The following is a 14,996-nucleotide window of genomic DNA, read 5'->3' on the forward strand; positions in this document are numbered from 1 at the left end:
AGCTAACATCGGGGAACAAAAAAGTAGTAGTGTCGGAATCAGCTCAAATAACAGCCACCTGTCTGCAGCTCCTCAGAAAGTCACCTTCCTAGAGGATAAAGTTGAAGATTTAAAAATAGACACTGCTGACTCAATATGGCTCTGGGGTTTCCCTAAAAGCGGAAAAACACTGATCCAACAAGCACTTTCCTGAATGGATGCCAAAACTACTAGATTAGGTTACAAATAGGACCCATTGGGTATAAAATGGGGCTGTGTTTGACAATACAGTTGCATGTAAATTATAAGGAGCACGCTGATATGCCCAACATACTTTAAAAAAAAAAAGGGGTAGGGTGGGGGAAAGGCAGCCATAAGCCTGCAAAAGTATACCATCCCACTAAATCCCTGACTGTTGAACCCACTATTGTAAGAAATAAAAAATACTGATGATAAAGTGAGAAGCTATTTAAAGTTCTGCTAAAAACTTTATTCGCCTTCAGACTCTTCCTAAATCACAGTAGTTGTTTTTTTTTTGCATACTCTAAAAATCCTGCTGATTGCTAGAGAACAAAAAGTACCACTAGAAGTGGAAATATCAACAGATGAAGGTGAACCTGCTCCAAGGTACCTTCCAAATGGCAGATATCCAGGGCATTTTTATCAAAGCTTTTATCAGTGAATTCTATAACTGTCTTCAGGAGTGTCTAGTACTCTGAATACCTCAAATGTTCTGTTACTTCCTTGAACAGGGAGAATTGTCCAATTTCTGTTTGCAAGACAGTGTAATCATACTCTTGGTTTAAAAGAAAATCCAAAAGACTGTAGATATTTACCAATATAAGCAAGTACATACTAGAGAAAGTTCAATAGTTTGCTTAAAAAACCCTATCTGTAGCATCACTTCTCACTAGCCATTATCAATTTATTCCAGAGAGAGATACAAATCATAATGTTCAGTGAACATTACACTTCATTGATCAACTAAACAATGGATTGAAAAAAGCCTTTCTTTAGGATTATTAAATGCCCTCTCTGCCTCTGGGATTATCTTTTAAAGTATTGGCCAAATTAAATTTGGGACATTAATTGAATTCCATCACTCACCATTCTTCAATTTTCCATTTTCATATTTTATTTGAACAGCTTCCTATAAGTCTTTGTCTTTAAAGACTGGCTGCAGGCCAAAGTGTCCTCAGTTATATTTGTTTTGCTCTGTCCTTTGTAATGCTTGTAATAGCTGTCAAATCCTGCAGAATTTCAGGGCATTACTATCCATGATAAAGAACGTGAAGTTGTTGTTTTTGCAGCCTGTCTTTGTAGCAGATGGCCCCTTTCACCAAAAATCTCACTAATATTCAGGTTACTCCCAGTCCCAAAGGATCTGTCACTTACTGCATGTTAGTTGTACTGTAGATCTCTTACCAAAGATAACAATTGTAGCCAGTCCTGTGATAACCTAGAAAAAAGAAAGTGTTTACAAGATTAAAGCAGGCGCGTGCGCGCACACACACACACACACACACACACACACACGTTAGTCCTAGGCTGCAAAAGGTAATAGAAGCTGCTGTAATATGCAAGCTCTATATGTTTTTTAGGGATAAGCAGCTTGGGGAATCCCTCGCTTGTGCTTGGAAATGTTGCCCTCTTCAAATTCCAGGCAGCATAATGATGATGATTTCTCCTTGACAGGGATTTTTGTGCACTCCCCCCGGTGTTTAAGCTATGATTGGATGAGTGCTTTTGCACATGTCCTCTTCATGGATGTGGGGAAGCAATCAGTGAAGTCTTTGTCCACTGATGTGTTGTACAATGGTTTGCTTGGTGTCTATATGCCTTCTTTTGTTGGGGAGTAGATGACATCTCTTGTGGCAAAGTAGCATTTCACATTTGGTAATGCTTCTCTCCTGACTGCGGTGTTTTACAGTTTTAGCAAACAATTTTATAATTACAGAGCAAATACTTAAAATATTACCTTTATAACATGGGGTACAGATATTATAAGTAACATTTAATATATACAGAATCCTACAGACATTTCATAAAGTCTAAACACATTACTATAATTCTGATATTTTTAACAATACTAATACACAGGTGAGCCAGACTAGTTTCCAGCTCTGCATTTATCAGTGTTCATTGAGGCCCATGGGCCTTGGCATGAGCTGGCACCTGCCCAGCCTCGCAAAAATATGCATCTGTCAAAAGAACATCAATAATTGTCTTGTCAAAGACCAAACTAAAGGAAATATTAACCTTTTCAACTTGAATTTTTTTAACCAGGCATCTATAATTTAATGTGTTTGTGAGTTTCTGCAAAGTAGTAAAGTAGCACATTGCTTTCAGTTTATTCTTTACAATCTGATATATGGCTATGACATTGTGCTCCCTCAGAAGATTAGGTGATATCCTGTCCTAGGGACCTCTCTGTAAATGTGGAAGAATGCAATCCTGTACCTCAGTCTATTGCCAAAATTATCATTGACTTCCTGGATGTACAAGTTACCTCAGTTTCCTCAGAAGAGGAAAAGGCTAACTCTAAAAGCTGGGATGGCCAAGGACCAGTTGACCATGGCAGACTTTTCCAGGGCTTATTAATAATGAACTCTGAACTACTCAATGAGGATTCTTGTATGTACATAGTAGCCAGATATTTTGTAGGCATAGTTACTAAAGGAGAAAATCTACGATTAGGAAGAACTGATGAGAAGAGATTCAGGTGGTGGTCTAACCCAAATAAGAGCTCTACTGTACAATTTCTTCTTTGAGTGTTGCTCAGATGTATACTTGAAATCCCATACCTTCTGCTGGAGACTTTAAAACCCAACCATAATCAATGGTAGAAAACTTGGATGCTACTCTTAAAGCTTTTATTTGTAACACTTACAAATAAATGAAGCATTTGATGTTGGATGCATGTTACTATCTTCCTTCATTTCTGACTAGAATTAATTCAATCTATATTTAAATTAAACTGTGAGAGGAAAGGTGATCTAGTGGTTAGGTTGCTAACCTGGAACTAAAGGAGAGCTGAGTTCAGTTCTCTGCATATCTTAAATGTAATGAAAGCTTCATGTTAGCCATTTGATTTTAAACATTCAACATTCTGATTCCTGTCTGGCTGTTCTTTTTTTTATGTTGAATATAATAAAACTGAATCTGTTGTGTGGTTAAGTTCTTGGAATGAAGTCTAGTATCTTTTTACCCTGCTTGTGTGTGTGTGTGTGTGTGTGTCTCTCTTTCTCCCTCTCAAAATATAGTTTTAATAGACTATAGTAGAAGCATTGTGATACATTATTTCTCGATCTTCTCTGTAAGTCTGTTAGTATTAAACAGATTACAAAATGTATGTATGATCATAAATAAAAACTAATGTAATTTAAGTCCTTAGTATTAACTCTTAAGTACAAAGTATGCATAAACTTAGCCTAAAATGTTAACCTCTGGGGCCTTGGCAGTGAAATAATGGATTCACTTTAGCACTCAGTTTAAAATGTATCAGTTCTAATGTAAAATGCATTCATTTTGAAAGGACGCTGTTGAAATACACTGGAGAGAACTTAGTCACTTTAGAGTAAAAAATATATGCACTCTTCCCTGGTAGCCTAATGGTGAGGCAGGTGTATGTTGTAGCAATTCAGGGCACTAACCTGTGATGGTATCTTTTGCAGGTTGATTCTGGTAACACTGGAAGAGTGGTGGCTTCTGATGCTGCTGCTTTCTTGAAAAAATCTGGGCTGACAGACTTAATACTTGGAAAGGTATTACTTATGTAATGAGTAATATTACGTCTTTAATTATGCTGCCTTTTGCTGTGGTCAGTTTCCTCTCCGAATTGAAATACTAGTGTGTGTATATATATATTTTATAGTATCATTTTATATATATAATTTGCTTTTATATATTGCACCTCTCATCCAAAGTACCTTAAAATCACTGATACAACCTCTGGATAAATGGTATTGTACTTACTGTGCAAGTTATGCTATGAGGATTAGGGTTTGATCCTTTAAAATACTAAGCACTCTGAGGGTGCTCTGCACTTCCTATATAGTATGTTACCTGTGACCATTATAGCCAGTAAATGACAGAGCCCAGGTACTTTATTTTAAATGGTAGAAAATATATATATTCTAAGGACTTTTTTGTCATTTGGAACTCTAATGTGCATTTTATACTAGATACCTAATAAAATTCTATAATGTAGGTTTGTAAGTTGTGCAGGCACTTTTCTTTTCCTTAAACTATACCTGATCAAAACTTTCTATAATACATGAAAAATGAGGACAGAGTAGTGACCTTAATTCCATGATTTCTAAACTATTAACACATTTGCAGCTAGCCTAAAAATTGTCATGTGATTGAGTAAATAAATTGAACTATGAGTTTGTTTTAAACATTTAATTTATAGACTGTAACAGATTGTAAAACTTCATATTTACATTTACTTTAAAATATTGAGCTCAGTGACCTTAATGTATTTCTCTGTGCTGCTTTGTGGGCTTCCCAAGTTTGATTTTCAGCTTTGCTTTTTCAAAGAATAAGAATTTAATTCTTGGATCTCCAGTTGCTTTTTAATCTTCCGAGACTTAAAATTGTTGGGGTTTTTTAGGGAAATTTGTTATGGCAATATAAATAAAACATACAATACCCCTTGCACTAGTGTGGTGTCCAAAAGGGATTTTTTCGCCTTGAAACATGTACCTTGTGTACAAAGGTACGTTAAAGATTTAATGGTAAATTACTGGATTCTGTTTCCTTTGTGTATTTAATAAGAAATAATTAGGCATGATTAGCAGATTTTGTGGAAAGTGAAGTAAAATTACTGAAGTAATGTAAAACAAGCAAAAGTTGAAGAATGAAACACACTGAGCCAAATACTCCTTAACACACTCTCTTGCTGGCTTGCTTGGCGTTTTTTGAAAATTGGACAAATCCAGTTAGCTAATGGATTCAGGTTCCATTATCGCTGATCTCTGCTCTTCAGTTTAACTGTTAGTTGCATAAAATTATAAGAGTATTTACATTTGTCACCATAAATGAGTCATTATTATGAAGAATTTGCAGTCCTAGGATTAGAAATTTATGCTTGGGTTGCATTCCCTGTCTAAGTAGGATGAGGATTTGTCAGTTAGCAACACTTTTGCTGGCACAACTATAAAACTTTTTAAAATTCTTTTTTAATTAGATTTGGGATTTAGCTGATACAGATGGCAAAGGTATCCTGAACAAACAGGTAGGATTATTTTAACTGTTTCTTTAAGGGAATAAGTTTGTTTGGATGAAAAATGTCTTGTTTAAAATATTAGCAAACAGATTTCTGAAAAACTAGACTTCAGAGAAATACAGAATTTCCTTAAGAATGCAGTAGTTTGTTTTGTTAGAAACAAGGATAAAGGATTTTTAAACCTAACTCTTCATATAAAAAAGCTAATATTTCTAGTTTGAATGTCACCCACAATGAATATGAAAAACACAATTCACTGGTGTTGATTTCACCATTCCTACTTGGCCTCAGTGTCACTATACAATATAATACATTGAAAACTGTGATGCTATACTCAGGAATAACTTAAAGTTCTTCGATTAGTGTCTCTATGGTTGCTTCTTTTTCAGTGTGCTAGTGCCCCCTACACCTCTGAGCAGAGATTTCTCATAGCAGTATCCATTTGGCCCACACATGCGTGGTAGTCAGTCATTCTTGTGCCCCCTCCCGTTGTTGTATAGCTCTATGGGGGCTAACCACCCTCAGTTCCTTCTCAGTCTGAGACGCAGCTTTAGAAGTTGTCCTGCTGTAATTTCCTCAACTCTATTTTTTTCTTTTATTGATGGTTGGTAGTAGTGTTAGTACTAGCTTTCCATAGTTTGTAAATACTTGTGATACAGCTTCTTTCTTTAAAAAAAAAAAGTTTCATTTTCTCTACATAGTATTTAGATCGTTTCTACTTACTGAGATATAATGCCTGGTTCTCTTGGCTTCAAGCACTGCCTGTCTTGCTGGGAAGCAGTTCCGGTCCCTGACGGACACTCACACTGTATCTGTTATCTTTGAGAATTGCATGTTCCTCAGAAGTGCAACTTTTTGTCTGGTATTGAAATCAAGAGCCAGAAAAAATATAGAGAAAGCTCCACCTTCTCATGATGGAGAGCTCTCTACATCTGGCCTCCAAGCCAGGCCAAGGGACCGGACCCCCCCCCCCCTCCTCCCAGTATGTCAGTCCCCACACAAGTCTGCTGCCTCAGAGCCCCACAGTTCTAGGGCATCTAAGAGGAAGACTGGACTCCTCTCATAAGCCTTTGAAAGACCATACTCTGCATTCGCCAAATAGAACACCCATCTCTAAAAAGCTGAGGTCATCAGTTTCCTCAGCTACCCCAGCACCACAATCAGGTACTGTTGAGCCTCCTTACCCAGGGCACAGCTAGATTGCAAGGTGGCAAAGCCATGGGACCAGAGAGACCATCTGGACTGTTATCGGATCAAGGTGACAAGAAGAGCTCTTCCTCGGTACCTAAGAAGCCCACTCGGGCTCCTACCATGCCTCCCTTGGAGCACACAAGACCTTTGATACTGTCAGCAACTGTGCTTCCCTCTGAGCTCCCAAACCCTGTGGTACCATACATAGGCCATAGCTGGCCTCAGCCACGACTACTTCACCTCAGACTTCAGCCTCAGTACCGATCACCCTTGCGGTACAGCAGGAGTTCCATTTTCCCTGGGACCTGGCTGTATCTGAGACATCTGATTCTCTGCTTCTGAGCTCCAAAGTGCTGTTGGTACCGAGAACATCCAGCTTGCCTGAACTTTGCCCAATACCAGCTATTACTTCAGACCTCTCCTGGTGCTCCACCATTCCTGAGTGAACTTGAGGAAGAGGATTCTGATGAAGACCTTGCCTCGGTCTTCCAGATGTCGATTCAGGGCTCTCCTCCTCACTCCTAGAGAAGTCCTTTCCCACACACCTCTGCTGAAGCTGCAACTGTTCATAGCCCACATTTACCACCAATGCCTTGCTGGTGTGAGTACCCTTGGGTGCCTCCTCCCATGCCCTATGCACCTCCTCCCTGGCCATATTGGGACCCGTGGGTGGCTTATTACCAACAATTTTCTAGAGCATTAAGTGCCACCCGCCATAGAGAGGCATCACCTACTCCCTCCAGGAGGCTAGAGCCAGTGAAAGGATCTCCTCTATGGCCAATATCTCCTCTTCATCTCTTGATGAAGCAGTCATGCCGCCTCCTCCAGCCCCAGCAGTTTATTTTAAACATTTCCAGGACCTGGTCAAGAGTATTGCAGATTTCCCCTCAAGGTGGTTAGAGCCTCATCGTAAGCTGCTCAACCTCCTCCACTCACCCTCATCAGCCTGTATAGCCTTGCTTGTTAGTGGAGCACACCCCAGCTTTTATTATGCCTACATGCAAAAGAGCAGATAAAAAGTAGCATGTTCTAGAAAAGGAATCAGTTTTTATTTTCCCATCCTTCCCCTAACTCCTTGGTAGTGATAGGCAGCACCATGCTAAATCCACACCTTGCAACAAAGACCACAAGTGCCTGGCTTTACTAGGGAGAAAGTCTTACTCCTCAGTCTCCCTACAATTTAGAATTGCCAATTGTCAGGCCCTGATGGCAAAATACAACCATGGAAACTACACCAAACTGACCTCATTTGTTGACCCTCTCCCAATACAACACAGAGAACAGTTCCAGGTAATTATCATGGAGGGCCAACTTTTTGCCGGGACAACGCTACAAGCCTTCTGTGACATCGCTGATATTTCCGCTTCTTCAATTGCTACAGTGTTGGTGATGAAAAGAGCCTCCTGGCTCCAGCTCTCTGGAATCCTGAAGGAGGTTCAGAGTACAGTTGAGGACCTTCCTTTTGAAGGGTCTGAGTTTGCACATAGCACAGACTAGTCCCTGCAAACATTAAAGGACTCTAGAGCGACCTTGCATTCACTTGGTATCTATACTCCCACCTACAAGAGAAAACTCAGCAAATCTCAGATGGCCCAGAGATCCCTCCCCATCCAATTCCCCGTCTGCCAGAGGTCATATGAGCCACACTAGAGACGGTAGAGATTTCAGAGAAGGGAACAGTCCTTTTCTCAGCCTTGCTGCAGTCCACCTCCAAGAAGTAATTTTGACCGATTGGTCAAGGGTTTGAACTGCCATCCTCATCCTCTTCTGCTGCATTGATTCACCAGCCTTCCTCCCTTAGTTGACTACCTCCATTATTTCACATGAGCCTGGGAGTTAATTACTATGGACAACTGGGTTTTGGAGATGTCCAGAGGTTACACCATCCTCTTTACTTCACTTCCACCAATTAACCCCCCTTCCCCATCCCTCTTCAGGGGGACCCCTGTCACGAGAGCATGCTTTATCAAGAAATAGACTCTCTCTTACACTTGGGAGCTGTACAACCAGTCCCTATGCTGCACAGAGGGAAGGTGTTTTATTCAATGTGCTTCCTGGTACCAAAAAAGAGTGGAGGTTGGAGACCCATCCTAAACCTGAGACTACTCAACACCTATGTGAAGGCACAGAAATTCAAAAAGATGACACTTGCAGTGATAATTCTATCACTAGAGGAAGGGGATTGGTTCTAAGCACTCAACTTTCAATGTCCGTATTTCCACATTGTTATCCACCCATCCCACAAATGGTTTTCTGCTTTATTCTTGGCCAGGATCACTTCCATTACAGAGTGCTCCCCTTCGGCCTATCATTAGCCTCAGGGGGTTTCTCAAAGATCATGTTGGTGGTAGTAGCACAGCTCCACAGGAAAGGATGATTGGTTGCTGAAGGGTGGCTGCAGCATTTAGTAATGTTGTTGAATCAACTGACACATACCGAATAAATCTTCAAGCAAATGTCTCTTAAATTGAAATTCTGTCTGACGATACGAGATGGTCCTCTAATCCAGTAAATATATGGTGATAAACAGGCAGAGACCAAGGCATGGAAAGAGAACGGCTTATGGAGGACAATATTTTCATCTGAGAACACTTGTCCCACCTTCCTTCCCCAAAGCTGCCTCATAGCTTAATGTTAAGGCTGTGTGTTGCCCCTCAAGATTGATTGCTATGTTGTTTGAGCCCTTTAATATTAAGATATTTCTGAAGATGTTGTACCTCCCATTTCTAAGAATATATAGTGTTAAAAAATTAGTCCTTGTTATCTCTCTCGGCATGAATGCACTAAAACTCTCTTATCTTGGTGACCAGAGCTTCATTCAATAGAGCATTCCTTCCTTGCTGCACCGTTAAATATTTTGGCAGACCTTTCAATAAAGTGTTAAGGTTTTCTAGAGTTGTTAATGTGTAATGAGTAATGATTGATATTTTTAATGTTACTGTAAGTCATTTGAAATAAATTAAAGCTTAATAATAAGTATATTAGTTTAACAAGATGAATCCTGTTAAGAAATGTGCCAATGTAGAAGAATTGTAAATTGTCAGCTCTCCAGTTGAGTTTAAATTACTTTTGTATAGTAAATCCTTTAAAAATTATGTTTTTCCTCCATAGGAGTTTTTTGTGGCTTTGCGACTAGTGGCCTGTGCACAGAATGGATTGGACGTTTCCCTGAGTAGTCTTAATTTGCCTGTTCCTCCACCTAGATTTGTAAGACACTTTAAAAATAAATAATAAAAAAAAGATGAGCTCAGTAACCTTAAGTACTTTAAGCTAACAGTTGGGAAGGTTTAGTGTTTTATATGCAGCATCTTCACTGGGAAATCTTAGTGCTATTGAAAAATTAAAAAATGGACTTTTTTGTGCAACAGTGTGTACATTAGTCTAGCCCTACTGGAGACTTGGGTTAAAATCCTGCTTGGGTCACAAGAGAAAATGTTAATTTAGACCATAGTAAATAATTTTTGTTAGCATTGCTGTTGAACTTTTTTCTAGTTTTAAAAAATCCTAAGAAAAGGATGTTGAAGGCAACCATGAAGTTGCACTTAGAAGATTGAGTGGGAAAGCTTCCATGGCACCTGGTCAAACTATGGCCAACTCTGGTGCTGCTATTCCCTCATTTCATGAGCACCAACTACATCAGAAACTAAAAAGTGACATTTGTACTGCTTATAACCCACAAGGTGTGTAACAGTCCAGTTTTACTATTTATTTTTCTTTGGATTGTTAGAAGTAGAGATAATTAAAATCTGTTTCCTTTTCACTGAAGGAATATGGTACAGCTGTACATTAAGGCGTGCTTTGATGTTGCTTTGAGTATGAAGAGAACATGCCACTTTGAATTTCTTATTCTAAATTATTGTACCTTCATTAGTTGATTGATTAAAATGTGATTATGGATTGCAGGGCCCATTCAGATGAGTGGAAAAGTCTTGAAACTCAGTTTTCCTTTCGCAAGTAATATATTTTTGTTTGATCTGTTTTCCATTAGACTGATACTGGTAGCCCATTACTAATCAGTGGAACAGCATCAGCTGACATCCCATGGGCTGTTAAGGTATGTTGAGAGTTGTAAACAGTCAAAAAGCCTACATACCAATATCTGGCCATTTTTATGACTGCAGTTTCCAAGAAAACGTACACTTGTTTTAGACGTGTAGTAACTGCTATAGCTTATTTCAGATTATTCTCTCCAAATTTAAAGTCTTTTTTGTATTTAGAGTGACCAGATAGCAAGTGTGCACACACCTACTTCTTACAGGAGGCAATAGAGGCTTTAACTTTGATAGACCATTCTCTTTTCTACCTAGGCAACTTGATTCATCCTGGAAAAGTCATAAATTTCTTAGGCAAAATATCATCTGCTTCTGCTGCAGCAACCTGTTACTGGCAGTCAGTCCTTGAAGCAGCAGATTTGACTGCTTCCTCAGGAGCAGAGTCCCAGTCACAACAGATCTTCCTGACTCATCTTTTACCTTTGGAAATCAGTTGTACCCTTTCTGCAGTGTCTGGAATGCCTTAATTTCAGATCGTTGTGTTCTAGACAGTGGAATTGGGATACATCATTCATTTTCAGTCAGTGGCTTAAGCTCTATCCATCTTCCGCATCTCTCTCTCAAAATTATACTGCTTCAAGAGGTACAATCTCCTCTTGATCTAAGAGCTCTAGAGGAGGTCCGTCCACAGCACAGGAAAAGGTTATTTTATTCCTGTAGCATACTCATAGCCAAAAAGAGGGGGTGTCTGAGGCCCATCTTAGATATAAGGGTACATCTGCACTGCATCTGGGAGCGTGCTGCCCAGCTTGGGTGGATAGATGTGTTAGCTCTACCTAACCAGGGATAGCATGGGCGATGGCTTGGACTGGCTGCCCAACATTGTCTCCATTTCAGAGAATTGAGTTCATTGGAGTTGGCTCGACAACAAGAACTGCCTGTCTACCTTAAGAAAGGTTCTGTTCCATTTTAACCCTGTGCATTAGGCTAGGCTCACCTGAGAACGAGATCCCACCTTACCTTGCTTAGACAAATGGCATTCCACATGTGTCTGAGTTTGCCTGCGGTGCAAGCCAAGCTGATTGAAGTCCACATATCACCCAAGCAAGCATCTTCTGGACAGGCTGATTCACATACCTGCTCAAATCCTAACATTAAGCTGGTGCATGAGTTTGGAAAATGTCTGCAAAGGGGGTATTTTACTTGCTCTACCCCACCTCCACTCTCTTTCTGTGAGAAACTTTAGTGATGGACATATCCGCTATCGGCTGGCTGAGCACACCTAGATGAGGTATAGACTGAAGGTCTCCAGAATCAGCCTTATAAATGTCTTGGAACTGAGGGCTATAATTCATGTATCCCAAGTCTTTCTGCTGTCTGTCATGAGCACTATATCTTGAAAGATGATGGACAATATGACCACAGTGTTTTACTTCAATTAACAGGGTGGAGCAGTGTCAAATCTCTTGTGTGAGGAGGTGGTGCTGCTTTGGAGAAACAACAAGAAATGCAGCTACTTCTGTTTCAGGGCTGGTCAGAACCTGAGTTCTGTGATGGATGCATTCCTGTTCCCCTATGGAAAGGAATTGGAGCTTCTATACATGTATCCTCTGCTCCAAATGATTTCCAGGATTATCAGAAAGCTAAAGCAAGAACAAGCCAGGATGATTCTCTTAGTCCTGGCCTGGCTGAGACAATACTGGTCCTCAGATTTGTGAAGCTTATTGATTCAACTTCCAGTTACCTTGCATGTTAACCAGGACATATCACATAATTACGGCCAGGTTCCACACCACAACCTGTGCATTCTCCATGCCATGGCATGGATGTAGAGTGGCTACTATCAGAGAGTCTGTTCTCAAGCAGTTAAAAATATGTTAATCAGCAGCAGGAAGCATTCCACTAGACAGACTGGTTACCCATCTTGGCACACCATCATCAGTTGTCTCCATCCACATTGCAGATTCAGAACGTTTTAGAGGAATCAGGCATTTTTCAGTGCTAGATAAAAGTTCACCTGGCAGCCATCGCTACCATTCACCCACCTATACAAAGGCAGTCTGTGTTTTCCCACCCTATGATTGAGAGGTTTTATAAAGGATGTGAGGGTTTATCCACCATTAAAGCACTAGTTTACCCTTGGGATCGTTCACCTGTTTTGTTTTCAGGTTTTAAATCACTATGTTTTGAGCTTTTAACCCTCCTGCTCTTTCTTTTGTCAGCTAAAATAGCTTATCTAGTAGTAGTCACATCCATTGGGAGAGCGACAAGCTTTGGTGGGGGGGGACCCCTAACACAATGTTCTATAATGTTTCCTTAAGACCTCATCTAAAATTCCTATCAAAGGTAGTATAATTTCTTCTAAATCAGGTGATACATCTACTGAGTTTTCCCAAAATCTCATAGTCACAGGGATGAAGAGAGACTATGCACTTCAGACGTCTGTAGAGGTCTTTCATTCTGTATTAATAGAACTAAAGAGTTTTAGGTCCTCTGCAAGACTCTCTCTAGCATATGCAGAAAAAATGAGAGGACAGGCTGCAACAGTACAAACTTTCTCATGGGATCTCCTCATATATTAGGACTTGTTATGACCTCAGACTACCACCACCACAAATTACTGCGCATTCTATCAGTGCCCAGGCTACCTCTGAGGCTTTCTTGAGAAATGTTCCAATCAGAGACATTTGCAGAACAGTACCTCTAGACTTTATGCACATTTGCACAACATTACGCAATTGTTGAAGCACCCAGAACAGATGCTAATTTTTGGAAGAGTCCTTCAGTCTCTGTTAAAGCAGACTCAGAGTTCCCACCACCATAAGAGCACTGGTTGGGATTCACCTAGAGTGAGATAATACATGCACAAGCACTTGAATAAATGGATACTTACCTGTACAGTACTTGTGGTTCTCTTGGGTTATGTGTGCTTTGTTCTAAAAGTGTTCCCATTACCAATATAATAAATCTGTTTATCTTCTTCTCTCTCAGCTGGAAGAAAAGGCCAAATATGATGCTATCTTTGACAGTCTGAGTCCTGTGAATGGATTGTTGTCAGGAGATAAGGTGAAACCTGTGCTGCTAAACTCCAAACTGCCGGTGGATGTCCTAGGAAGAGTAAGAATATCATTCCAACTAAAATTAGTGGGCTACTGACTTGATTTTTTTGAATAATAAATAATAAAGATAACTGTACTAATTAGAGAAATGTCTGGGTATTCAGATTTAATATTTTTAGTAATAAAAATGCAACTAATGCGTAAGGCTACGTTTTAGTCATGGGTATTTTTAGTAAAAGTCTTGGGCAGTAAACAAAAAAATCATGACCTGTCCATGACTTTTACTAAAACTAGCTGTGATTAAAACTTGGGTGTGGGGCCGTGAGTGCCTGGGGAGGAGGGGACCCCGGGGAGCTGTGGGTACTGGGGGAGGAGACCCAGACCCCACTGGTGCTTGGGGAAGAGGGCCGGCCAGGACCATTGCGTCCTGGGAGTGGGACCCCTGCGGTGGTCAGGGGAGGGTTGGCGGGGTTGGCTGCGGCTCCCTACCCGGCTCTGCGTCCCTGCAACTCCTAAGCGGCAGAGGGGCCGGGGGCTCCAATGCGCTGCTCCTGCCACAAACGCTGGCTGCCGCAGCTCCCATTGGCCAGGAACAGTAGCCGATGAGAGCTTCAGGGGCAGGGCTTGTGGGCGCCAGCAGTGTGCGGTGCAGAGCTCCCCTCCCCCCCGCCCCGCTGCCTAGGAGCTGAAGGGCCATGCCAGTGGGAGCCCCCCCCCACCCTGAGGTAAGCACCCCCTGCACCTCCAACCCCCTGCTCTGAGCCCCCTCCCACACACCCAAACTGCTGCTGCTGGCCCATGGACTGCCCAGCTCGGGAAGCCCCTGAGCCAGCACCAGCCACTGCAAAAGTAACGGAATCTGTGACCTCCTTGACAAACTCGCAGCCTTACTCCGGAGGTATTGTTTTATAGATTATTTATTTAATAGTATATATGTAAAACACTTCAGATTTTTTTTACATTTGGCGTGTAGTTTTTCCCCTGCTTCTAAAAAGGTACAGTTACCTTATTGAGGAGTAAAACAAACTGATAAATGTATTTTTTGTTTCAAAGTATATCTTTGCAGTTATTCTGTAAAATTGCCACATTAATCTCCCTTTTAATGTATTGGACCACTTCATTATGTATATTTTAACATTTACTTTGAGGGAGAGTGATGTTATCCTGCTGTTTCTCTGCACCTTCAGAAAATAGCTTTCTTATACAATTTAATCCAAATGCACATGGTTGACTGAAAACTAGTGCTGAGGGAAACTTTCAATATCCTGTGGTCCCTCCTGTTCGAGAGGGTTGATAGTGGATATTATTAAAATCTGAAACCAGATAGAAGTTTTGATTCTGCTGTTTGATACTGCATGTATGGGGGTTGGGAGCCAGTCACCTATATATTTTGGTTCTCTTTAGGTTTGGGAACTAAGTGACATTGACCATGATGGAATGTTGGATCGAGATGAATTTGCAGTTGTAAGTACACTGTTTCATTCAGTTTCATAATTCTGCAAACCTAATAACAAAAGCCAAGCACTGGAAGCGCTAGGTTAAGAC

The 14,996-nt window shown here is 40.6% G+C and overlaps 1 protein-coding gene across 3 annotated transcripts in view; it reads left to right on the forward strand.

Moving 5' to 3' along the window:
* EPS15 (epidermal growth factor receptor pathway substrate 15) overlaps positions 1 to 14,996 on the forward strand; it is a 107,412-nt gene that overhangs the window by 17,170 nt on the left and 75,246 nt on the right. For all 3 annotated transcript variants that reach the window (XM_039484813.1, XM_039484814.1, XM_039484812.1), the window contains exons 3-8: positions 3,654 to 3,743; positions 5,171 to 5,218; positions 9,512 to 9,607; positions 10,389 to 10,454; positions 13,384 to 13,509; positions 14,856 to 14,915. In XM_039484813.1, coding sequence (XP_039340747.1) covers positions 3,654 to 3,743; positions 5,171 to 5,218; positions 9,512 to 9,607; positions 10,389 to 10,454; positions 13,384 to 13,509; positions 14,856 to 14,915 — 486 coding nt within the window. The remainder of the gene's footprint in view (positions 1 to 3,653; positions 3,744 to 5,170; positions 5,219 to 9,511; positions 9,608 to 10,388; positions 10,455 to 13,383; positions 13,510 to 14,855; positions 14,916 to 14,996) is intronic.

This window comes from Mauremys reevesii, linkage group 8 (assembly GCF_016161935.1).
Source record: "Mauremys reevesii isolate NIE-2019 linkage group 8, ASM1616193v1, whole genome shotgun sequence".
In the NCBI taxonomy this organism is placed as follows: Eukaryota; Metazoa; Chordata; order Testudines; family Geoemydidae; genus Mauremys; species Mauremys reevesii.